Source organism: Bos grunniens, chromosome X, assembly GCF_055505025.1.
Source record: "Bos grunniens cultivar Pamir isolate PY7600 chromosome X, Bosgru_T2T1.0, whole genome shotgun sequence".
NCBI classification, from domain to species: domain Eukaryota; kingdom Metazoa; phylum Chordata; class Mammalia; order Artiodactyla; family Bovidae; genus Bos; species Bos grunniens.
In genome coordinates this window covers 142,223,802-142,249,492 of record NC_141194.1, presented here as the reverse complement: position 1 = coordinate 142,249,492, position 25,691 = coordinate 142,223,802, and the positions used below count along the sequence as shown (strand labels likewise).

General features: G+C 40.8%; 1 protein-coding gene across 18 annotated transcripts in view; it reads left to right on the top strand.

The window, feature by feature from the left end:
• Window positions 1-25,691, top strand: part of LOC147341532 (fibrous sheath-interacting protein 2-like) — a 142,051-nt gene that overhangs the window by 83,515 nt on the left and 32,845 nt on the right. For 15 of the 18 annotated variants that reach the window (XR_015159851.1, XR_015159852.1, XM_086389758.1 and 12 more), the window contains 4 exons: window positions 15,971-16,039; window positions 20,018-20,118; window positions 21,939-21,984; window positions 23,079-23,164. Coding sequence is in view for 16 of the 18 variants with exons in the window: in XM_086389758.1 (XP_086245884.1) it covers window positions 15,971-16,039; window positions 20,018-20,118; window positions 21,939-21,984; window positions 23,079-23,164 (302 nt within the window). In the remaining 2 variants the exon portion in view is untranslated. The remainder of the gene's footprint in view (window positions 1-15,970; window positions 16,040-20,017; window positions 20,119-21,938; window positions 21,985-23,078; window positions 23,165-25,691) is intronic. The other 3 variants (XM_086389756.1, XM_086389760.1, XM_086389768.1) reach the window with 1 other exon arrangement.

Genomic DNA, 25,691 nt, shown 5'->3' with positions numbered 1-25,691 from the left:
ATCATCGTTATCTGGGTCATGAAGATCTTTTTTGTACAGTTCTGTGTCTTGCCACCTCTTCTTAATATCTTCTGCTTCTGTTAGGTCCATACCATTTCTGTCCTTTATTGAGCCCATCTTTGCTTGAAATGTTCCCTTGGTATCTCTTATTTTCTTGAAGAGATCTCTAGTCTTCCCCATTCTATTGTTTTCCTCCATTTCTTAGCACTGATCACTAAAGAAGGCTTGCTTATCTCTTCTTGCTATTCTTTGGAACTCTGCATTCAAATGGGTATGTGTTTCCTTTCCTCCTTTTCTTTTGGCTTCTCTTCTTTTCATAGCTATTTGTAAGGCCTCCTCAGACAGCCATTTTGCTTTTTGGCATTCTTTTTCTTGGGGATGGTCTTGATCACTGCCTCCTGTACAATGTCATGAACCTCCGTCCATAGTTCATCAGGCACTCTATCTATCAGATCTAGTCCCTTAAATCTATTTCTCACTGCCACCGTATAATCGTAAGTGATTTGATTTAGGTTATACCTGAATGGTCTAGTGGTTTTCTCCAGTATCTTCAATTTAAGTCTGAATTTGGCAGTAAGGAGTTCATGATCTGAGCCACAGTGCAAAAAGAATAGAAGGAACGTTTGGGGGGAAAAGAGAAGAAAGAGCAGTTTTTTAAATGAAGCCAGTAAGAAAATCAAGTAAAATTCTATGTGGTGTGTTGCTGAAGTACAGCTAAAGTGTAAAAACCAATAAAAAATACAGTGAAATGAAGATAGATGATTTGATACCTAGATAAACACATAGGTATAGGTAGGACTGTAAAAAGAAGCCAATAAAAAAAGACAATACAGAAAAGAAAAGCAAGAAGAAGTAAAGAAGAGTGTTTAAACACTGGAGAACTGAGAGAAGAGGAAGGAAGGGAAGGAGTAGAGAGGCTGCTATGACAGAGGGAACAGGCTGTTAGAGGGAGAAAGATAAGAAGGAGAAAAGTAATGAAGACCAAAGGAAAAGAGGGTGGAGGGAAAGTGAGGGGAATATAGGAAGAAAGAGGAGGAGAGAAGCAGTGGGGAAAAGCAAAGAGGAAGGAGAGGGAAGGAGGGGGAAAGGGCTTGCAGGCAGCAGGCAAAGAAGACAGAAAAGCCAGAGAGAGTGAGAGAAAGCCATAAAGATGTATAGAGAAGGGGGAGGGAGGGAAGGAAGACAGGAAAAGAGAAGAAAGACACAGTGAAAAAAGGGAGCAATAGATACACAGAAAGGAAAGAAGGAATGGAGGGAGAGAGGAGGAAAGGAAGGAAGGAAAGGGAGGGGGAGGAAAGGATGGAAAATGGAAGGAAAAGAGGATGAATGAGAGGAAAATAAGAAAAGGACAAGTCACTCAAAAAGGAAAAGGTAAGAGATTAAAGATGAGCATGGAAGTGTTTGAAAAGGAGTAGCCAGTAAGAAAAAAATCAAGTACAATGGTCTGTACAAGTGAAAGAGATTCAAAGATGAGAAGGAACAATTTTTTAAAGACCCTAATATATAGATTAAAAAATAGGTGATTTATAGTTTGGTAGCAGGCAGTCAGATGGACAGAACAGACTATAAATAGGAAGTACCAGTAAAAAAAAAAAAAAAAAAAAAGAGGTATAAAAAAAGCATAAGAAAAATTGAGCAAAAAATGAAACACAGCAGGCAGGAAGAAAAACAGTAAAAGAAAGTGGGAAGATGGGATGGAGGGAAGGAGAGCAGGCAGGCAACTTGAAATAGAATGAATTGGTAGGAGAAAGTAAAAGGAGAAAGAGTTTGAAAGTGAGAGAAGCTTGAAAAGATGGAGTCAGTAAGAAGCTCACGTAGGACTGTGGGGATGGGAGATTTAAAGAGAAGTTATTGAAGAAGACAGTAAAAGATATAAACAGATAGAAAATAGAGTATAATTTTAAAAGAAGCCAAGTCAAAAAGATAATAGAGAAAGATAGTGTTGAAAAGAGAAAGATGAGAAGAAAACAAAAAAGTGTAAAACCAGGTCCCTGTAAAAAAACAGTAAAATCAAGCAAAAAGAAGAGAAAAGAAAGCATCCATACATGGAGGCAAAGGAAACAAATACAGAGTGGGAAAGAAAGGGAATGAGAAAGAGACATGGGAAATAAAAAAAAAAAAGAAAGGAGGGGACAAAAGAAAATAAAGAAGTTAAGATGCTAGGAGTAAGTTAGAAGAATAAAGGAGACAAAGAGAACAAAAGAATGATTGAAATGGGGAGAGGAGATTGAAAAAGAGGACCCAGTGAGAAAATTAGCACACTAGGTGGGGCAGGGGAATTTAAAAAGAAGTCAGTCACAAAAGAAAATTTAAAAAAAATGTATATACAGAGATTATTAATAGACATTTTTAAAATTAAAAAAGCAAGTCAGAAAACTCAACAGGAAAAGCAGAAGGAAGGAGAGAGGGAGGGAGGAAGGCGAGAAGAAGGGGTAAGGGAGGGATATATGGTCAGGGAGGGAGACAAAGGAAAGGAGGGATGCAGGCAGCCAGCAGACAAAGAACAGAGACACAGTGAAAGGGAGAGCTAGAGAGACACAGCCAGGAATAGTGGAAAGAAAGGAATTAGGAAGTAGGAAAGAAGAGGTTTAAAAGGAAGAGACTCAGGTACAGTTGGGAAAGGGGAGAATGCCAGGTTTTTTAAGGCAATAAAAATACAGTAAAATGAAGATGATTGATAGGTACATAGCAAGGAAGATAAGTGCACAGGTTTAGGTAGGTGGAACTTTAAAAGGACAATCCAGTAAAGACAGTACAAAGGAAGGAGAGAAGGGGGCGGGCGGGGAGAAAGAGAAGTTTAAAAAGGAGCCAGTAAAAACTTAAGAAGGAAGAAGAGGGACTTTGCTGGTGGTCCAGTGGCTAAGACTCTGCACTCCTGGGTTTGATCCCTGGTCAAGGAACTAGATCCCACATGCCACAAGTAAGATCCAGTGCAGCCAAATAAATAAGTCAAAACATTATTTTAAAAAATGGAAGAAGGGAGAGAGGGAGGGAAGGAAATAAGGAAGGCAGGGAAGGGAAGCAGGGAGGGAGGAAGAAAATCAGTTTAGAGAGGATGTTTCAGAAGACAATTACATGAATAAGTAGAGAGAATGAGAGAGGAAGATACAGGAAGAAAATTAAGTACAACTGTGCAGGGTGGGAGAGAGTTCTAAAAGGTAGAAGTCAATACAGAAAGAGTGCAATGAACATAGATCATTAATAGCTGGATAGATAGCTAGGTAAGTAGGTATGTATGTATGTATGTAGGTGTATGGATATGAAAAGAGAAGAAAGGGAGAGAGGTAGGAATGGAAGGAGGGAGGGGTGAATAAAAGGAAGAAAGGGGCAGGAAAGAAAGTTTATAAGGGAAGAATCTCTGGGAAAAAGGCTAACATAAAGAGTGTGATCATGAGAGGCAGCAAGAGAATGCTGAAAAGGAGAAACTAGTGAGAAAATACAGTCATGGACAGAGAGATCTAACAATACATTAAAATAGATAGGAAGATTGGATAGCTAGGTAAGAAACAGATTTTAAAAATAGAAGCCAATAAGAATGGCAGTATAAAAGAAGTGCAGAAGACAGAAGAAAAAATTTTAAGGGGAGTCACTTAAAAAGTATAAGAAATTAAAATAGATAACCAACAAGGACCTACTGTATAGCACAGAGAACTATACTCAACATTGTGATAACATACAAGAAAAGAATCTGAAAAGTGTGATTCATAGAAACTGAATCACTTTACACCTAAAACGAACACAACATTGTTAACATTGTTAACAACTATATGCAATAAAGCATAAATAAATAAGGATTTAAAAGTATAAGTGGGGAGGGAGGGAGAGGAGGGATAAAAGCAAAGGTTTAGAGATGAGACTGCAAGAAAAAGAAAGAGAGAGTGCGCAGGGAGCCCAGGCAAGGCAGGGCACAGACCTTGTGACTCAGCCTCTCATGGGAGCAGGCCTCCGTGGCAGGCCCTTGCCAAGCGCAACCGCCAGCCCAGGGGCCTGAAGTCACCAATCCTGTTTATAGCCTGGGTTCTTCTGGGGTTCCCCATGCAAATTCCAAAGGAATGGTTATCTAGCTGGTTTCCCCATGGGCTATACAGCAGCAGCTCCAGCCTTTTCCCTCAACATATATCCTGGAGCACATCCTACCTTCCGAACAGGTACCCTGCTAACTGCCCACTCCCCAGCTCCTGTCACCCCCCCACCCACCCCACCAGTGTGCCAGTGTATGCAGCCCCAAGAATGCCTGCCTACAGCTATGCGCCCCCTCCCTGGTCACCCACAGACATTTGCAGATGCAGCTGTGTAGTCACATCATGGAGGTTCCACAGCCGGTGCTGCAGGCCTCGTGTCTCCAACCAGGACTTTCTTCTTTGTGCGCTAGTATGTATGCTTAGTCACTCAGTCGTGTCCGACTCTTTGCAGCCCCATGGACTGTAGCCGACCAGGCTCCTCTGTCCATGGGATTCTCCAAGTAAGAATACTGGAGTGGGTTGCCATTCGCTTCTCCAGGGGTTAATGCTCTAGACAATTAGCTAAACGCTACTACGGCTGACCCAGCAGGTCCCAGCACACTCAGTCTCCAATTGACTCTGTGGGTTGGTCTTAAAGCAAATCCTGTTTGGTGGGCTGTCAGGCAATTTTTTAGCTATCTGTAATTAAACAAAGGGAATATTAATCTATTCTGAATCATATCTAGTTGAATGCATGTTAAAAAAAAAAACACACAAAAACAAAACGCACATAATTTATCTGCAGTGACTGATGAAGAATCATCACATGCAAAGCTCAAAAGTATGGAAAAATATTTTACAACTTGTGTCACTAATGACTGTCATAATATATGCAAAGTCTTAAAAAAGAGACTGTGTGAGTAAGAATATCAAGTACAATTGTGTGTGGTATGGGAGAGATTTTAAAAGTACAAGTCAGTAAAGAGACAGTAAACATACATAGATGACTGATAGCTAGATGGACAGCTAGGCATGTAGGTATGTACAAAGGAAGACAAATATATGATTGATAGAAAAGACAGTGATAGATTCATCCAAACATGCACACATATAGAAAGGACATTCATAGGCAGAAGCCAATAAAAAAGAAAGAAAAACTTAGAAATGGATGGAAAGAATGATTTAAAAAGAGGACACTAAAAGAGAATAAAAGGAGAATGGAAGGGGAAAAGTTAGAGACAGAGGAGGAAAGGAAAGAAGGAGGAAAGAGGAAAGAAGGAATTAAGAAAGGTAGAGGGTGAAGCACTGAGGGAGAGGATGGGAAAAGAACATTATTGAATAAGAAAGAAATGAGAGAAGAAAGGAAATATGAAGGGGGCAAGAGAGTGGGGAGGAAAGAAAGAATCAAAGAAGGGAAGGGGACAGATAAAAAGAAGACTGAGGCAGGAAAGAAACAGAGGTTATGGAGTCCCTAGGAAAAAGAGTAAAATCAAAAGCGAAAAAATGTGAGTGTGAGATGAGAGTGATACATGGGTTCAACCCCTGATCTGGGAGGATCCCACATGCTGTGGAGCAACTAAGCCTATTTGCCACAAATACTGAGCCTGTGATCTAGAGCCCACGAGCTGCAGCTGCTGAAGCCCGCGTGCCCAAGAGCTCATGCTCCACAATAAGAGAAGCCACCACAGTGAGAAGCCTGCACACCACAACTAGAGAGTAGCCTTCACCTGCCACAACTAGAGAAAGGCCCACACAGCAGTGACGACCCAGCACAACCAAAATAAATACGTACGTTTTTTTGAAGAGAGAGAAGAAAAGAAAGGGGAAGAGAGAGAAAGAAGTTGTTTAAAAAAGAAAATAAGAAATATCATTACAAAAAATCTGAGAGAGAGAAAAAAAATAAGTTCTAAAAGGAGGAACCAATAAAGAATGCATAGAACAAGAACGACAGAATAAAATATAATGGAAGTAAAGAGAGTGGAGGGAAAGAGGGAGAAAAGAAAATTAAGACTTTTGAAAGGATGAGGGAGCTTCCAGTTCAAGATGGCAGAGTAGAGGACATGTGCTCATCTCCTCCTGCAAGAGCACCAAAATCACAACTAGCTGTTGAACAGACATTGACAGGAGGATGCTGGAACCTATTGAAAAAAGATACCCTACTTCCAAAGACAAGAAGAAACTGCAATGACATGGTAGGGGTGCAATCACGATAAAATCAAATCCCATACCCACCAAGTGGGCAGCCCACAAACTGGAGAACAATAATACCAAAGAAGTTCTCCCACTGTTGAGAAGGTTCTGAGCCCCACATCAGGCTTCCTAGCCTGGGGATCCCGCAAAGGGACTGAGACTCCCCAGGGAATCTAACCTTGAAGGCCAGTGGGATTTGATTACAGTACTTCCACAGGACTGGGGGAAACAGAGACTGCACTCTAGGAGGACATGAACAAAATCTTGCACACGCCAAGACCCAAGAGAAAGGAACAGTGATCCCCCAGGAGACTGAACCAGACCTACCTGCTAGTATTGAGAGTCTCCTGTGGAGGCATGGGTCGCAGTGATTCACTGCTGTACTAGCAGCAGCAGTCCTGGAAGGTGCCCCTTGGCGTAAGTCTTCTTTATAAGTCGCCATTAACCCTACCATAGAGCCTGTAGACCCCAGGCCTGGGTCTTGCATGCTAAGTCACTTCAGTCGTGTCCAACTCTTTGAGACCCTATGGATTGTAGCCCACCAGACTCCTCTGTCCATGGGATTCTCTAGGCAAGAATACTGAAGTGGGTTGCCATGCTCTCCTCTAGGGGCTCTTCCTGACCCAGGGACTGAATCTCTATCTCTTATGTCTCCTGCGTTGGCAGGCAGGTTCTTTACCACTAGGGCCACCTGGGAAGCCCTAGGAAGGGAGGGAGTGCAACTCCATCCATCAGCAGATAATTGGATTAAAACTTTACTGAACATGGCCCTGCCCACCAGAGCAAGACCCAGTTTTCCCCACTGCCAGTCCCTCCCATCAGGAAACTTACACAACTCCCCTAGCCTCATCCACCAGAAGACAGAAGCAGCAAGAAGAGAACAATCCTGCAGCTGCCAGAATGAAAACCACATCACAGAAAGTTAATCAAAATGAAAATGCAGAGAGTTATGTCCCAGATGAAGGGACAAGAGAAAACCTGAAGTGGAGATAGGCAACCTCCCACATAAAGGATTCAGACTAATGATAGTGAAGATGATCCAGGATCTCAGAAAAAGAGTGGAGAAGATGCAAGAAATGTTTACTGAAGACATAGAAGAACTAAAGAACAAAAAACCAGATGAACAATACACTAGAAGCAATCAGTAACAGAATAATTGAGGCAGAATGGATAAGTAACCTGGAGGACAGAATGGTGGAAATCACTGCCGCAAAACAGAATATAGAAAAAAGAATGAAAAAAACCAAAAACAAAAACGAAGACAGCCTAAGAGACCTCTGGAACAACATTAAACACACCAACATTCACATTATAGGGGTCCCAGAAGACAGACTGAAAGGACCTGAGAAAATATTTGAAGAGATAATAGCTGAAAGCTCCTCACACGTGGGAAAGGAAATAGTCAACCAAGTCCAGGAAGCACACAGAGTCCCAGGCAGGATAAACCCAAGGAGGAACACACCAAGACATATAATAATGAAACTGACAAAAATTAAAGACAGATAAAATATTAAAAGCAACAAGGGAAAAACGACAACATACAAGGGAGCTCCCATAACGTTATCAGCTGATTTCTCAACAGAAACTCTACAAGCTAGAAGGGAACAGCATGATACTAAAGTGATGAAAGGGAAGAACCTACAACCAAAACTCTACCCAGCAAGACTCTCCTTCAGATTTGATGGAGAAATCAAAAGCTATGCAGACAAGCGAAGTTATGAGAATTCAGCACCACAAAACCAGCTTTACAACAAATGCTAAAGGAACTTCTCTAGGCAGGAAAACACACAAGAAGGAAAAGACCTACACGAAATAAACCCCAAACAATTGAGGAAATGGCAATAGTATCATGTATACTGATAATTACCTTAAATGTAAATGGATTAAGTACACCAAACAAAAGACATAGACTGGCCGGGTGGATGAGAACATGTGCATATATGCACTTCCACTTAGCATATCACTCTACTTAACCCCCCCAAATTGTATGTAATTGTCTTATATTGTTAGGATAATCATGTTTCCATTATGGCTTGCAATCGTAATTATCTTTTATTTTTTGTCTGACTATTGATTGTGAAAACTGATGAACATCTTTTATTATTGTGGTTCAGTTCAGTTCAGTCGCTGAGTCATGTCCAACTCTTTGCAACCCCATGAATCACAGCACGCCAGGCCTCCCTGTCCATCACCAACTCCCAGAGTTCAACCAAACTCGTGTGCATCGAATCGGTGATGCCATCCAGCCATCTCATCCTCTGTCGTCCCCTTCTCCTCCTGCCCCCAATCCCTCCCGGAATCAGGGTATTTTCCAATGAGTCAACTCTTCACATGAGGTGGCCAAAGTACTGGAGTTTCAGCCTCAGCATCAGTCCTTCCAGTGAACACCCAGGACTGATCTCCTTTAGGATGGACTGGTTGGATCTCCTTGTAGTCCAAGGGACTCTGAAGAGTCTTCTCCAACACCACAGTTCAAAAGCATCAATTCTTTGGCGCTCAGCTTTCTCCACAGTCCAACTCTCACATCCATACATGACCACTGGAAAAACCATAGCCTTGACTAGACGGACTTCTGTTGGCAAAGTAATATCTCTGCTTTTGAATATGCTATCTAGGTTGGTCATAACTTTCCTTCCAAGGAGTAAGCATCTTTTAATTTCGTGGCTACAATAACCATCTGCAGTGATTTTGGAGCCCCCAAAAATAAAGTCTGACACTGTTTCCACTGTTTCCCCATCTATTTCCCATGAAGTGATGGGACAAGATTCCATGATCTTCATTTTCTGAATGTTGAGCTTTAAGCCAACTTTTTCACTCTCCTCTTTCACTTTCATCAAGAGGCTTTTTAGTTCCTCTTCACTTTCTGCCGTAAGGGTGGTGTCATCAGCATATCAGAGGTTATTGATATTCTCCCGGCAATCTTGATTCTAGCTTGTGCTTCTTGGTTACCTAACTTATTCACTTAATACCATTGTATCATGATTGGTCAATGGAAAATAATAAAGTTCTACATCACTAAAACTACTATTTAATAGAAAAACCTGTAATCACTTTTTAAAATCCAGATGCATATCAGAATTACCTTGGAATTTTTTGAAAAATACAAATGCCCAGGTATTGCTTTTTTTCTCCAGAGCTCCAGATGTGTTTCTAATGAGCAGCTATATTTAAAAGCAACTGGACTATATGATGATTTTTTACTTTTATCTAATTTGTTTCACTTTTTCTATTTCATGTTTAGTGCTCCCATGTCATTTAGTTTATGTTTTCCAATTTCTCTTTTTTATTTTTTGACGTTCTTTCTCAAGCCTTTATCAAGTGTAGTAGAAAAACTTTTGTATACATATATATATAGATAGATAGAGAAATAGTATGGATAATATATATATTTTAGAAAGCTTATGAATTTTTGCCTAGCTAAAAAAATTATGACATGTATGGCATTCCACTTGTTTGGCTCAGTATGAATAGAATGCTAGATTTCTAATTTATACATTCACTCAGAAGTCTAATATAGTTCCATGTATTTTGCGTCTGTTATTCCTGCTAAAAGTCTAGAAAGTTTATAACCTTAGTGACTTTTTAAAAATTTGAATGAGGCTTGAAACTTCTAGTTCAATTCTGAGAATATAAAGAAATACTATGTTGTAAAAGAAAAAAACCCCAGAAAATTAACATGTGATACAGTTATTAAATATAGGCTTTGTTCAAATTTCACACACCAAAAAAGGGTGGATATATGTCTGTATAACTGATTCACTTTGCTGTACGCTTAACACTAACACATTGTAAATCAACCCTACTCCAAATACATAAAAATTTTTTAAAAGGGATGAGGCTAGGAAAAAATATGAAATAAAAAACAAAATGTGAGTGAGAGACTCTGAGGAGATTAAAAAGAGATGTTGATAAAATTAAGTATAATTGAAGGCATGGAGAGAGAAAGATCTGAAAGAAATCAGTTTAAATGATAAAATAATGATACATTGGTTGATGACAATCAGATGACAGGTTGATAATAGATATTCATAAAGGAGAAACCAGTAGTAGTAAGACAGGACAAAGAATACAGAAAATGAGAGAAGAAAAAGTTTTTTTCAAAGAAGACAGTAAAAGAAGAAAGGAAGAATCGAATTTTATAAAGGATGAGTCAAGGAAGAGAATGGCATACAGAAGGAGAAGGAATGTGAGAGTGTGATGGAGGATAAGTAGGAAAACCCAGTACAACTGTGTGATGTGCAAATAGTTAAAAGTAGAAGACAATAAACGTAACATAAAGCTAAATGATTGATACCTATGTGGATAGCCAGCTAGATAGGTAGGAAATTTAGGTAGAAAAAAGTTTTTACAGGAGAAGGCAGTTGTAAGGAGAAGACTGTATAAAGAAAGAGAGAGGGAAGGAAAGAAAAAAGTTTTAGGAGTAGTAATAGAAGAAGGGAGTGGGGGGGAAGGAAAGGAGAAGGAGGGAATACAAATGAAGGAAGACAAGAGGGGAGAAGGGTGGTAGGGTGGATGATGAAAGGAGGTAGGAGGAAGGAAGAAGACACGGGGAAAGGGAGGAGGGACAGGAAGGAAAGAGAGAGGAGGGGCTTCCCTAGTGGTCCAGTGGCTAAGACTCTGAGCTCCCAATGCAGGGCGCCTGGGTTCCATCCCTCTAGGTAGGTAGAACTTTAAAAGGACAATCCAGTTAAGACAGTGTAAAGAAAGGCGAGAGGAATGGGGGGCGGGGGGCGGGGAGAAAGAGAAGTTTGAAAAGAAGCCAGTATAAAAGCTTAAGAAGGAAGAAGAGGGACTCCTTGGTGGTCCAATGGCTAAGACACTGCACTGCCAACGCAGGGGGCCTGGGTTTGATTCCTGGTCAGGGAACTAGATTCCACATACCATAACTAAGACCCAACCAAATACACAAATATTTTAATAATGATAATAAAATTGATTTCACACTAAAAAGAAATAGTGATGAAAAGAAAAATCTTTAAAAATAAGATTAAAATCTCCTAAAAATAGGAGACAGTGCGAAAAGAATGGAAGAAGAGTGGAAAGAGGGAAGTAGGGAAGGAATGGAAGAAGGAAAGAGGAGAGAAAAGGGATGACAGAAGGGAGAGAGAAAAGTAGAGGAGGAAAGAGCAAGAGAAAAGGACAGTGAATGACGCAGAGCTAGAAGGGACAGAAAGAAGCTTTTAAAGAAGGACAAAAAGAAGAGGCAAGGTCGAAAGGAGGAAGTGGGAGGAAAGAGAAGTTTAAAATGATGAGCCTGTAGAAAGTGTAAAATATAAAAGAAATGAAACAGAGTGTGAAGGGCTTGAAAAGGATGCATTAATAAGAAAATTAAGCACAGTTGTGGACAGTGGGGAAAGAAAGCTAAAAAGAAGCCAGTTAAAATATTTCAGTGATATAAGATTCATGGATGAACTGACAGGAGAGTAGGTTGATAAGTAGGAAAGTATATAAACTATAAATAGATAGAACCATAGATAGGTGAGTGATAGATGATTGATGGTTGGATGGATAGGTAGGTCTTATTTTTAAAAAGAGAACCGAGTTTCTAAAAGTCAGTAAGAAGTCAATACATACATATACACAATGGAGTATTACTCAGCCATTAAAAAGAATACATTTGAATCAATTCTAATGAGGTGGATGAAACTGGAGCCTATTATACAGAGTAAAGTAAGCCAGAAAGAAAAACACCAATACAGTATACTAACACATATATACGGAATTCAGAAAGATGGTAACAATAACCCTGTATGCGAGACAACAAAAGAGACACAGATGTGTAGAACAGTCTTTTGGACTCTGTGGGAGAGGGCGAGGGTGGGATGATTTGGGAGAATGGCATTGAAACATGTATAATATCGTATGTGAGATGAATCGCCAGTCCAGGTTTGATGCATGATACAGGATGCTTGGGGCTGGTGCACTGGGATGACCCAGAGGGATGGTACTGGGAGGGAGGTGGGAGGGGGGTTCAGGATGGGGAACACGTGTACACCCGTGGCAGATTCATGTTGATGTATGGCAACACCAATACAATATTGTTAAGTAATTAGCCTCCAATTAAAATAAATAAATTTATATTAAAAAATAAATAAAAGTCAGTACATAAAAGATAGAAAAAGAGAAAGGGAAAGAAGGTAAAAAATATTTTTCAAAGGGGCCAGTACACAGAGAATAGAAGAAAAAGGGAAGATGGACAGGACAGGATAGGGTAGGGTAAAGTAGGAAAGGGAAACAGGAAGGCAGGGAGGCTAACAGAGAAGAAAGAAATACAGAAAGGGAACAAAAAAATGATGAACAGAAATTGAATAACAGAAGGAAAGAACGAAGGAAGAAAGGAAGACATACGAAAGCAAAAAGAGGAGAGGTTTCAAATGGAATAAAATTATAAGAAAATGTAAACTAGAGAAAAATACGAGAATGGGAGACAGAAAGGAAAGAAAAAACGAGAGTCAGAGACAGAAAGAAAGCAAGAATGTCTCACGGGCCAAAAAGTTTTAAAAGTAGGAGTCAATTTAAGAGTGATTGACAGCTGGATATAGAGCCAGCCAGCTAGGTAGGTAGATAGGTAGAAAGAACAGATTTTTAAAGGAGAAAGCAGTAGTAAAGATAATAGCAAAATGTATAAAGAAAGGGAGAAGGAAACAAAGAAAATGTTTTGCAAAAGGAGTAATATAAACAAAGCAAAATAGGAATGGAAGGAAGGAGGAAGGGAAGAAAGAAGGAAATGAGAGAGAAAGGGGGGGAAGAGGAAGGAGACAGGAATGGACAGAAGGAGAGAGAAGCAAATGAAAGAGGATGAGAGAGCGAGCGTGGGTGGATGGATGGATGGAGAAAGGAAAGGAGGAGGCAGGGGCAAGGAAGAAAGACATGAGGGAAGGGCGAAGGGGCAGTGCACAGTAAGAGGGGAGGAAGGGATGGCGGAAGGGAGGAAGCGAGGGAGGGGAGGGGGAAGACATGCATGCAGGCGGGGAAAGAAGAGAGACAGAGGCCACGGAAGGAATGGAGTGAGGAGAATACAGAGAAACAGGAGAAAGTGAGAGGAGGCAGGAGGGAGGGAAGAAGAAAGGGAGGCTGTAGGGAGTGAGGAGAGAAAGCTCTAAAAAAGAGGAACTCAGTTAAAAACAAATAAAGATGAATGGAGAACAGCTAGGTAGTTTGGTAGGTTGATGGACAGATGGGTAAGTAGACAGGATTTTTATGTGGAAGATCTAGTTTTTAAAAGTCAATATGAAGAGAAACAGGTTTAAAAGAGGAAACCCCAAAAAATGCATATAAAGAGGAAGAGACGGGGAAGGAAGTAAAGGAGAAGGAAGGAAAGGAAGGAGGAGGTCAGGAAGACAGGAAGTAGGGGAGATAGGGAGGGAAGGAGGAAGGCAGGCAGGCAATAAGTTTACAAAGGGTGGAACTTGCGTGGTGGCTCAGTGGATAAGAATCCACCTGCCAGTGCAGGGGACACAGGTTTGATCCCTGGTCCAGGAAGATCCCACATGCCGTGGAGCAACCAAGCTCATGTGCCACAACTACTGAGCCCACACTCTAGAGCCTGTGAGCTGCAATTATTGAAGCTCTCATGCCCTAGAGTCTGGCTCTGCAATGAGAAGCCTGCCCACCGCAACTAGAGAGTAGGCCCTGTTTGCTGCAACTAGAGAAAGCCTGCAAGCAGAAACAAAGACCCAGCGCAACCAAAAATAAATAAAGATTTAAAAATAAAGGATGAGTCAGTAGGGAAGACAGCTAAAGAAGGGAAGAGAATGTAAGAGTGAAAATATAGGAACCATTTTCCTACAAAAAACCTAAAACAGTTGTGTGGCGGGGGACAGATTGTAAAAGTAGGAGTCAGGAAAGCAAAGACAAAAATAAAGACAAAGATAAATGGTAGAGAGCTGAATAGGTAGGTAGGCAGTTGTACAGATGATAGGTAAGTAGGTAGGTAGGTATATAATTTTAAAAGTGGAAGCCAGTAAGAAGGAATGCATGAAAAAGAGAATGAGAGAGTTAGAGCAGATAGGAAAAAATAAAAGGGGAGCCAGCAGAAAGAGAGTAAAAGGAGGATGGGAGGAAGGAAGACAGGAGGGTGGGAAGGGCAAAGATAAAGAAGGGAGGAAGAAAGATAGGAAGAAAGGATGATGGAACAGAAGTAAGAAATAATGAAGAAAGGAAAGAGGTTTATAAGTGATGAGTCAGTAGGGGAAAGTGAGAAAAAGCAGAAAAAGACAATGTGAGAATGAGGGGGAGAACCAATAAAGCCAAGTACAATTGTGTGTGATGGAGGGAGATGGGTTTAAAAAGTAGAAGTCAGTTTTTTAAAAAAGAAGACAAGATAGATGCATAGATGGCTAGGTAGGTAGAGGGATAGGTAGGTACCGCAGATAGGTAGATGGATGATAGGTAGAAACATACATACATACATACATCCCTGCATACATACATACACACATAGAACTGATGTGGAAAAGGAGAAACCAGTGAAAAGTCAATACACGAAAGGTAGAGAGTTGGAAAGAGAAGGAATGAAAAACTTTTAAAAAGTGGATCGCTAAATAATAAAAAGGAAGAAAAGAGAGGACAGGAGACAAGATGTGTGAGGGGGGACAAAAGAGAAAGAAGGGAAAAGAACCAGATAAAAAGAAGTTTTAAAGGGAAGCAGAAAAGACTTCACTTTTTAAGAAATGAGCAAGAGCATGGGTTCAAGAGAACTTTTAAAAAGGACCAGTCAGTAAACACAATGTGAGAGGGAGGAAGGAATGAAAAGTTTGTGAAGGAAGAGTGAGTAACTAAAGCTCACAGTTCAGTTCAGTGAGATGAGGGTGTAACCTTCTGCCTCTGAGACAGTACATCACTTTAGCAGCCAGCTTTCTCCCTCCATCTTCAACTGTTAACTTCCCCTTCCAGTAGGAGGAAAGTTTCAGGTAGGCATCTTAAACAGTGCCCACCTCAGATGCTTTTTGAAAAAGAAAACGTAAAAGAACTTGATGTTCACAGTATTACAGAGGTGACAGGAGAATGAAGATGTCTATTTCACATATGAAATTGACTTATCACTGTAACAAAGACATCATGTTTTACCATGTCAACACCAAGGAATACACATAACTCTAATGAAAACCCAGTTAGCACACATATAGTTTAGAATCCTTTTGTCTGTTTCTAAATGATTAGAAACAGGAACGGCAGTCAGCTTTTTCACAAATCAGGTGTATATATGTATGGTTGCCTCAGCCAGATTTTTGAGGCACAACCAAGAATTGTCATGGCCATTGTGGGGTCTCCAGCACATGGCCTCCAGGGTCTCTAGCACAGGTATTATGCTGGTCTGCATCCTCACACAAAGAAAAAGCCATGCTCTTCTTGAGCAGGACAGAGGGATGGAGTTTTTTCCCTTTTGCCAGAAGACAGTTCTACCCCCTGCCCAGGAGAGCTTTAACTATACAAGATAATATTATAAAAGTGATTGTCCTCCCTCCCCATCACATCTATCCTAAGGTTTCTTAACCTTGCCACTTGGCATGTTGCACTGGATAATTGCTTATTATGGGGACCATCCGTGCATTGTAGTATGTGTAGCATCCTACGTGGCCCCTATCCCCTAGATGCCAGGAGAAATCCCTCTCCCTGGTTTGTAACAACCAAAAATGTCTCCAGACATGTCCCAATTCCATTGTCCTCTGGGGTACAAATTTGCCTCCCACTGAGACCTACTACGTCCCCTCTCCAATTTCTCCCCATATACAGATTAGGATATGGTTCTCCCCCTAGTGGGCATAAAAGGATAAATAGAATCTGTCTTGAATAACTTTGTCATCACCACTATTAATTTTTTTTTTTTTTATTTTAAGCTTCTTATCCAAAGATCAAGAAAACGAGTATCACTGCCGGTCGCCAGAAGTCACACCAAGGACAAAAAAGTAATTGAAATAATTAGAAATACTAAAATAGTCGTTTGTGCTTCTTTCCCAAAGGTGTTGTCTGGGGCAAGAGGTGTGGCTTATGTTCTTACTCCTCTAAGTGTCAGCAGTATGGGCCACTGAGGCACTTATTATAAAAGCGCAGTCTCAGGCACTGCCCCACTACTGAATCAGAACCTGCATTTTCACAAGACCCCAGTGCATGACACGCACATTGACTTTTGGAGAACACTGGCTTCCATAGCCCCATGGAGGCAGAATAAAGTAAGGCTGCTTGGATGACTGTTCTCTGCCTCCTCTGGTCTTCAGAGACATGCCCTTATCTCCACTGAGATAGTGCTTGGCCTGTCATCATTCACAGTTGAATTGGCCATCACTGCAATGACTCATGGTCTGGTCTCGCTGGGCTTAGTAGAACCCTCTGCGTTTCCCACTCCACCTGAGTCCTGACTGCCTGCTCCATAACACTCTGGGAGGGGCCCTCTTACCCCCAGCCCAGTGACTCCCCTTGACGAGCTTCCCAGCTAGACCCTCAGCCCTTCCTGGGCCATGTGTATACCACATGGGAATCAAGAGTGGCTTAAGAAAGCAAAACCTCAAGGGGAAATAGGGAGAGGTTGGTCAAACGGTACACATTTTCAGCTGTAAGATGAATAAGGTCTGAGGATCTGATGTATAACATGGTGACTATAGTTGAAAAAAAAGTATTGTATAATTGAAATTTGCTAAGAACAACATGATAAATATGTGAGGTGATGGATGTTAATTAACTAAATGGAAGGGGGGAGAAATCCTTTCACAGTACACATATTTATCAAATCACCACAATGTACACTTTAGCTATCTTACAATTTTATGTGTCTATTATATAAGTCCTAAAGAAAGGCAATGCCAAAGAATGCTCAAACTACCGGACGACTGCACTCATCTCACAGGCTAGTAAAGTAATGCTCAAAATTCTCCAAGCCAGGCTTCAGCAATACGTGAACTGTGAACTTCCAGGTGTTCAAGCTGGATTTAGAAAAGGCAGAGGAACCAGAGATCAAACTGACAACATCCGCTGGATCATCAAAAAAGCAAGAGAGTTCCAGAAAAACATCTATTTCTGCTTTATTGACTATGCCAAAGCCTTTGACTGTGTGGATCACAATAAACTGTGGAAAATTCTGAAAGAGATGGGAATACCAGACCACCTGAGCTGCCTCTTGAGAAACCTATATGCAGATCAGGAAGCAACAGTTAGAACTGGACATGGAACAACAGACTGGTTCGTCAAGGCTGTATATTGTCACCCTGCTTATTTAACTTATATGCAGAGTACATCATGAGAAATGCTGGGCTGGAAGAAGCACAAACTGGAATCAAGATTGCTGGGAGAAATACCAACAACCTCAGATATGCAGATGACACCACCCTTATGGCAGAAAGTGAAGAGGAACTAAAAAGCCTCTTGATGAAAGTGAAAGAGGAGAGTGAAAAAGTTGGCTTAAAGTTCAACATTCAGAAAACGAAGATCATGGCATCTGGTCCCATCACTTCATGGGAAATAGATGGGGAAACAGTGTCAGACTTTATTTTTCTGGGCTCCAAAATCACGACAGATGGTGACTGCAGCCATGAAATTAAAAGACGCTTACTCCTTGGAAGAAAAGTTATGACCAACCTAGATAGCATATTCAAAAGCCAGAGATATTACTTTGCCAACAAAGGTTCATCTAGTCAAGGCTATGGTTTTTCCAGTGGTCATGTATGGATGTGAGAGTTGGACTGTGAAGAAGGCTGAGTGCCGAAGAATTGATGCTTTTGAACTGTGGTGTTGGAGAAGACTCTTGAGAGTCCCTTGGACTGCAAGGAGATCCAACCAGTCCATTCTGAAGGAGATCAGCCCTGGGATTTCTTTGGAGGGAATGATGCTGAAGCTGAAACTCCAGTACTTTGGCCACCTCATGTGAAGAGTTGACTCATTGGAAAAGACTCTGATGGTGGGAGGGATTGGGGGCAGGAGGAGAAGGGTACGACAGAGGATGAGATGGCTGGATGGCATCACTGACTCAATGGACATGAGTCTGAGTGAACTCCGGGAGTTGGTGATGGACAGGGAGGCCTGGCGTGCTGCGATTCATGGGGTCGCAAAGAGTCGGACATGACTGAGCGACTGAACTGAACTGATTATATATGTCAGTAAAGCTGAACTGTTTTGAAACTGAAAGAAAAAGAAAGCAAAACCTTGGCGAGAGCCTTGCTCTGCCTGACCACACTGTATTACAAAGTTTGGGGTCCATGACCCCAGTGAGGAGGAAGAGTCAAAGTAGGGGTAGCCAAGGAAATCTCTTTCTAGAGTCTTAAACAGAGAGCTGAGAATAGTTCTTCTTTTCTCTCTGTTAGCCTCAGTTATCTGAAGCACCAAGGCCCAGCGTAAGCAAAATGTGAAGCCCTGTCTGATGTCTTTGGTCTCCAGTCACTCTCACCACCTTCCCATTTTCCCACCATTTCTGAGCTGCTAAAGGAGTGGACATTTTCCCTCTAACTTTCCTAAAGTCATATCCTTTTTCTTCCTGAGCCCAGATAACTCTTATTTGGTAAGCTAAGGGTATCTCCATGACACTATGAAGAATTTTCTCAAGCATTCCAGGATGTTTCTACACAAAAAGGAAGATAAAATTTAACGAAATTCTTGAGACAACTGCATGGCTTGCAAGGCATAATGTCTTGGTTGTGTCATCATTTTGGGGGATGACAGATATTGAATATTATTACCTGGGTGTTCATCGTGGCATTTGTCCTGTTAAAAATTCTAACCTCCCCTTCCTTCCCTAGCTCCACCCCCAGGTAAGTGAAAGCCTATGAAAGATGAGGGTAGCGATCTTATACTTAGTCAGAAATGAAAAAGTAATATAAAATTTAAAAAATAGCCCTGTTGCATAATGGCTGTTTCTCATTTCTCAAGCCCCAAAAGTGAGTACAACAAAAGGTGGTCTCCAGACCTACATCTAGAAGGCATGATCACTGTAAAAAAAAGTGTAAAATATAGAAAAACGTAGTACATGTAATGTGACAACGTAATAAACTTGGGCAAAAGGCATGAGCAAACATTTTACTGAAGATACACAGATGGCAAATAAGCACACAAAACACTGTTTAATATCTTTATTCCTTAGGGAAATAGAAATCAAACCACAATGAGATACCACTACACACCCAGTAGAATGTCTAGTAGAATTGAAGTAACTGACCATACCAAGTATTTGCAAGGACTTGAAGCAGCTAGAACTGTCTGACATTGCAGGTGGGAATGTAAAATGGTACAACCACTGTGGAAAAAATTTTGGCAGCTCAAGTTAAACTACATCTGCCATGTGATTCAGTCATTTCACTCCTAGGTAGGTGCCCACAAGATATGAAAATATATGTTCAGATAAAGACAACATCAATGTCCATAGCAGCATTATAGTCAGAGTGGAAACAACCTAAATGCCCTTCAGCAGGCAAATGGGTAAACTAGTGTATCCATACCATGGGATACTACTCAGAAATAAAAAGGAATAAAGTATTAATACAGGCAACAATATTGATGAATATCAAAATATGCTGAACGAAGGAAGCCAGATCACCAGCCTCCCCCAACAAAAAAAAGGGTGGTACAACCCCTGTTTGATTCCATTTATAGCAAACTGTAGAGAATGCAAACTAATTTATAGTAAAGCAGATCAGTGATTGCCTGGGAGATAGGAGAGGAGAGAGGGATGAACTGTAAGGGGGCACAAGGAAACTTTTGGGGATGATGTAAATGTTTACCTTGATTGTGGTGATGGTTTCAACGGTTTATATACATACATATATATATATATATATATATATATATATATATATATATGCCAAAGCCAAATGGTACATTTTAAATATGTTCAGTTTATTGTACTTCAGTTACAGTTCAATCAAATTTAAAAATTAAATGATTTCTCTTTCATTTGCCTATAGGACCATCCCAGCATTTGTATAGTTCTGTAAAGACTCCCGGAAGAAGATCAACCTTGTTGCATTCTCCACATGATGTACAGAGTAACACAGCAGAACAAAAGGTAGAAAGCTTTATGTCTCAGGTGCTTTGTGTTGGCCACTCATTTATCTGGTTAATTTTTCTTTCTAGGGAATATCCCCATTCACTGGGCATGGTACTGATTGGTTAGAAATAATGGAGTTCTACACAGATCTGAACCGTCTTCCTGGTAGAGAAGGTTCTGAGTCAGCTTTATGCTAAATGTACCAGGTAGTTGAGCAGAAACTAACAAATATTTGATGATGATAATGATGATGATGACGCTAGCTAATGTTTATTGACAACCTGCTGTGGGCCGGGTCCTAGTAGAAAGTAGGGAAAGGTAGAAGGAAGGGGAAAGGGGAAAGTAGGTGACATAGGACACAAAGATAGAAAAGACATCCCTGCTCTTGGGGATGCACTGTCCAGGGATCAGACACACAAACGAAAGTCCTTACAGTCAAATGCGAGGAGACTTTTGCTTTGCATAAAATATGAAGCACAGAAAGTGTGGAGAAATAGCCCTGCCTAGAGAAATCTAAAAAAGCTTTATAAAAGGAGGGCTTCATTGAATTGTAGTATTCCCTGGTGGCTCAGAGGGTAAAGCAGATGTCTGCCTGCAATGCAGGAGACCTGGGTTCAATCCCCGGGTCAGGAAGATCCCCTGGAGAAGGCAATGGCACCCCACTCCAGTACTCTTGCCTGGAAAACCCCATGGACAGAGGAGCCTGGTAGACTACAGTCCATGGGGTTGCAAAGAGTCGGACACGACTGAGCGACTTCACTTTCATTGAATTAGGTCTTGAAACATGAGTGGGAAGTTTGCAGATGAATAGATGTGAGGATGTAGTGAGGCAGTATTGCAGACAGGCTTACAGTGTTAAGTGAAAGCATGAAAACTCAAGCCAGCAAAACCAGAGCAGTGGAACAGAAGAGACTGAAATGGTAGGTTGAAGCCAGAACTTTGTATCCCTTGCTGAAGTATGAATTTATTTTCTCAGTAGTAGAAAACCATTGCTGGTTTTTTAGTAGGATGTGAGATAAAAATGATTTGGGTTTTAAAAGATACTCTAGTTGCAGTGTGAGATAGCTACATAGAGGAGATTAGAGGCAAGATCGTTTTGAGTCTACTGGGATAGTCCAGATAAAAATGATAAAGGCCTGAACTAAGGCTGTGACAATGAGGGTGACCAGAGGCCACAGATTTAAGATATTTCAGAGTCAGAGTATGTCAGGATTTGGTGACTCAACAGATGTGTGGACCCAGAGAAAAGGAGATGACAACGATGGTGATGATTTAACTTTTGTGTGCAGGTCCTGTATGCTCTCATAGTGCTGAGGCCTACTTCTATCTCAGAACTCATTATCCTCCATCATATTTGTCTGTCTTTTCTACTGGGTGATAAGCTTCTTGAGGTCAGGAATTATGTATCTTAGTTCCAGGCAGTGTACTCAATAGACATTAGACTGGATTAAACTAGCCTTATCTGAAATAAACAGAACAAGTCTATGCTTTCTGGAATGGAGCACTGGATTATTATTATTGGTTATAGGATTATTATACCTATAACCAAAATGTGGAAGACAGACAAGTAGCAAGTTTGAAAAGACAGGAAAAGATCGCGTACCTGGGTACGATATAAGCTTCATTTTAAACTAGTTAAAGTGAGGTACCTGTAAAAGATATCCAGTGAGAGGTTAATAATATGTATTAGCATTGAGACCAGCACCTAGTAGAGAGGTAGAGATGAGGGGAAGGGGAGACAAGATACTGTATTATTCTGATTGCTTTAGAATCAGCAGAAGGGTCTTTTAGAAGAATAATTACTAATTAATTTTTTTCTTGAATGTTAAACCATACAGAAAGATAGAGAAACCATTAGGATGTCATATCCTTCAAATGATGGAGGTAAGAAAATGAACAGTATTTATAATTGCTCTGATATCTTTTGGTTAAATAATTCATTTTGTCATATAGTCTTCCAAGTTATGCTTTTTTCTCTGATTATACAATCCATGATTAATTTGATAAAGGAAGATAGAAGAATTATTCATGGTTGTAAATAGAAGCATCACATTTTTAAGTGATTGCTGGGAGAATAGGCCTTCTGGAATCGACAAGGTGTGAGGAAGTTAGAGTCTCTGCTGTGACTGCCTCTGTAAGTTCCTGACAATGCAGCCATTAGAGAGTCCCAGTGAAGAGATTTCTCCCCAGGAAGGTCTCTTTTACCATCTTTTCTCCCCAGACATAAAAATCCATCCTGTTTCCCATCTCCCAGGGCTGGACTAGAGATTAGCTAAGTCTCTGTTTGTCTCCATAAAAGATTCCCACGCGTAACCTCCACACTTACTAGCAGCGCTGGGACATCTTCACCTGGGCGGCCCATGAGTACCTCAGATCCAACATGTGCAAAACCAGATTCATCCCCAAACCAGCGCTCTGTTCCTCCTAACTTTATTCAGGCACAAAACCTGAGTCATTTTTGACTCTTTGCTGTTTGCTCCAGTCCAGTCTGCCTCCTTAAATCCTCTCATAACTCCCTTCTTTTCCATTCATGCTTCCTGTGCCATTAAGCACTGTAATAATTAGTCTCCCATTTCTTTTTCTTGTTGATCTGTCCTACATTTTGCTGTGAATGTAACCTTCCTGAAATACAGCTTTGAACATATAATTCCTCTACCCAAAAGTCCTCTGTGGTTTCCCTTTGCTTACTGAATGAAGTGCAGAACAGTTTGTTCTAGGGCAGGGGAGTGGTGAGAAGTTTAGCTGGCAAAGTAACTTAGAGCCAGGGAGTTGAGGCTTGTCCCTAATGGCAGCAGTGGGCCCCTGGAAGCTGGTAAGCAGGGGATTTCACAAAAAGGGTTCTTATACTCAGAGATACTGCCTTAATGTCCATAGATAAATACATTCTTGATTATGGTAATTTTAGACTTTATGGCAGCCCAGCAAGGAGAACTATATGATTTTTTTCATATTTAAAGTTACCTCTTTTTTTCCCCTAGAAATTACTACACTTCAGAGTCTAGGTGTTTCTGCGAAAACACCAAGTATCTGTAGATACTGTCTACAGGATACTTCAAAACAACAGGCAAGTAACTTTTCTTTTGTCCCAGATACACACAGAAACAATGAAGTATAGAATGAGGATCAAGACTGACATAACACAATTTCATTCATTAAATGACAATTCAGAACAGTCTTATTCCCTGAAATTAACCATCTTATAGTAAGATTTTATTTAAAAAAAATTGAAATGCGAATCCACAGTAAGAATCCTGTTACTTCAGACTTCCAATGCTTATGGCTATCTGTTGTGTTAACGTTGCCATACTCTAAGTGTAGGGACATATCAGTAACAACTAGTAAGCTAACAAAAGAAAAATCTCAGGTGAGCCTGAGATTTTAAATGTGTTAAATAGACCCAAAATTTGAATACTTGTCTCAATTCTTAATAGAAATTACCAGAAACAATGTGAGTGTTCTCACTTAGCTCTTAGGTATGTAGGCTTCTTAAAAGATAAGCTTCAAGCCCATTCACACAGGAAGCAACATATTGGACTTTCGTGAATCATTTCTCTTCTCATGCTGATGGGTTGTACAGAAACAGACATACAGCCTCACCCTCTCCCCTTTGTGGTCGGTGATCACTCAGTCGATGGTGGGAAAAATTGACAACAAACATTTAGGGTACAGCCTCTGGTCACAGCATCTGTCATCTCTGTGGGTCACCAATTGGTCATTCACTTTCAGACTCAAACCCACATCCTTGGCTCTGTTAGCACTGTATTAAATGACTCACCTGTTCTAAAAAGTTAACACATTTTCCTATATCCTATGTTAAATGCATAATCTGTATTCTCAGTATCTGAAGAAAGAATCTTAACTACCTTAAGACAATATACGAGTTGCACATCAGGAGTTAATAACTTTTTTCACTTGCCTCACTATGCATGTATGCTAAGTCGCTTCAGTCGTGTCCGACTCTATGCGACCCTATGGACAGCAGCCCACCAGGCTCCTCTGTATGCAGGAGTCTCTAGGCAAGAATACTGGAGTGGGTTGGCATTTCCTTCTCCATGCCTCACTATAGAGTCAGAAAAAAAGTATTTTCTGAGCGACATCATGAGAAATGCTGGACTGGAAGAAGCACAAGCTGGAATCAAGATTGCCGGGAGAAATATCAATAACCTCAGATATGCAGATGACACCACCCTTATGGCAGAAAGTGAAGAGGAACTCAAAAGCCTCTTGATGAAAGTGAAAGTGGAGAGTGAAAAAGTTGACTTAAAGCTCAACATTCAGAAAACGAAGATCATGGCATCCGGTCCCATCACTTCATGGGAAATAGATGGGGAAACAGTGGAAACAGTGTCAGACTTTATTTTGGGGGGCTCCAAAATCACTGCAGATGGTGACTGCAGCCATGAAGTTAAAAGACGCTTACTCCTTGGAAGGAAAGTTAAGACCAACCTAGATAGCATATTCAAAAGCAGAGACATTACTTTGCCAACAGAGGTTCATCTAGTCAAGGCTATGGTTTTTCCAGTGGTCATGTATGGATGTGAGAGTTGGACTGTGAAGGAGGCTGAGCACCGAAGAATTGATGCTTTTGAACTGTGGTGTTGGAGAAGACTCTTGAGAGTCCCTTGGACTGCAAGGAGATCCAACCAGTCCATGCTGAAGGAGATCAGCCCTGGGATTTCTTTAGAAGGAATGATGCTAAAGCTGAAACTCCAGTACTTTGGCCACCTGATGCGAAGAGTTGACTCATTGGAAAAGACTCTGATGCTGGGAGGGATTGGGGGCAGGAGGAGAAGGGTACGACAGAGGATGAGATAGCTGGATGGCATCACTGACTCGATGGACGTGAGTCTGGGTGAACTCCAGGAGTTGGTGATGGACAGGGAGGCCTGGCGTGCTGCGATTCATGGGGTCGCAAAGAGTCGGACCCGACTGAGCGACTGAACTGAACTGAACTGATAGATGGCAAACATAATACTATCGATACATATGTTACCCAAAAAATAAGCAATACACAAATTTAGACCATCTGTTTTTTAAGGCTTTAAAATACATTGGACAATACGAGTAAATCAAATTGTCACAAATACCTAATTCGGTTTGAGAAATAATATGACCACTTTTATTGCAACAAAATCCAATACTATTTTCCAGCTTATCTCACCCATCCCATCAGTGTCAAGAAATGGACTTCTGGTGGCTTGTGTTCAGTTCTCAGGCCTAGGAAAAAACAAAGTCTACTCTGTTGGATTTCTCTTCCTGTATGATTACCTAAGCAGGTAGAGCTCTTGGCCAACTGACAGAGCCACATCCCACATATGCAGAAAAGCTGCTCTCTGCTTTCCAGCTCCCTCACAGCATTCCCCCTGTGCTTAACTTTCTTTAAAACCCACACATATTCTTTTAAGCTATTCAACTGATTACCTTCCATGCTGGTCAGTTCACTCTTCAGTTAATTAATTTTAGCATACTAGGAACTCTGTAAGCCTTTGAATTATGTAAGTAATGGAAACCAAATAAAACATGTATATTTATGATAAATAGACTTCTAAAATCACTATATTAAATTTCTGTGAGACATAGGTGATGTTCAG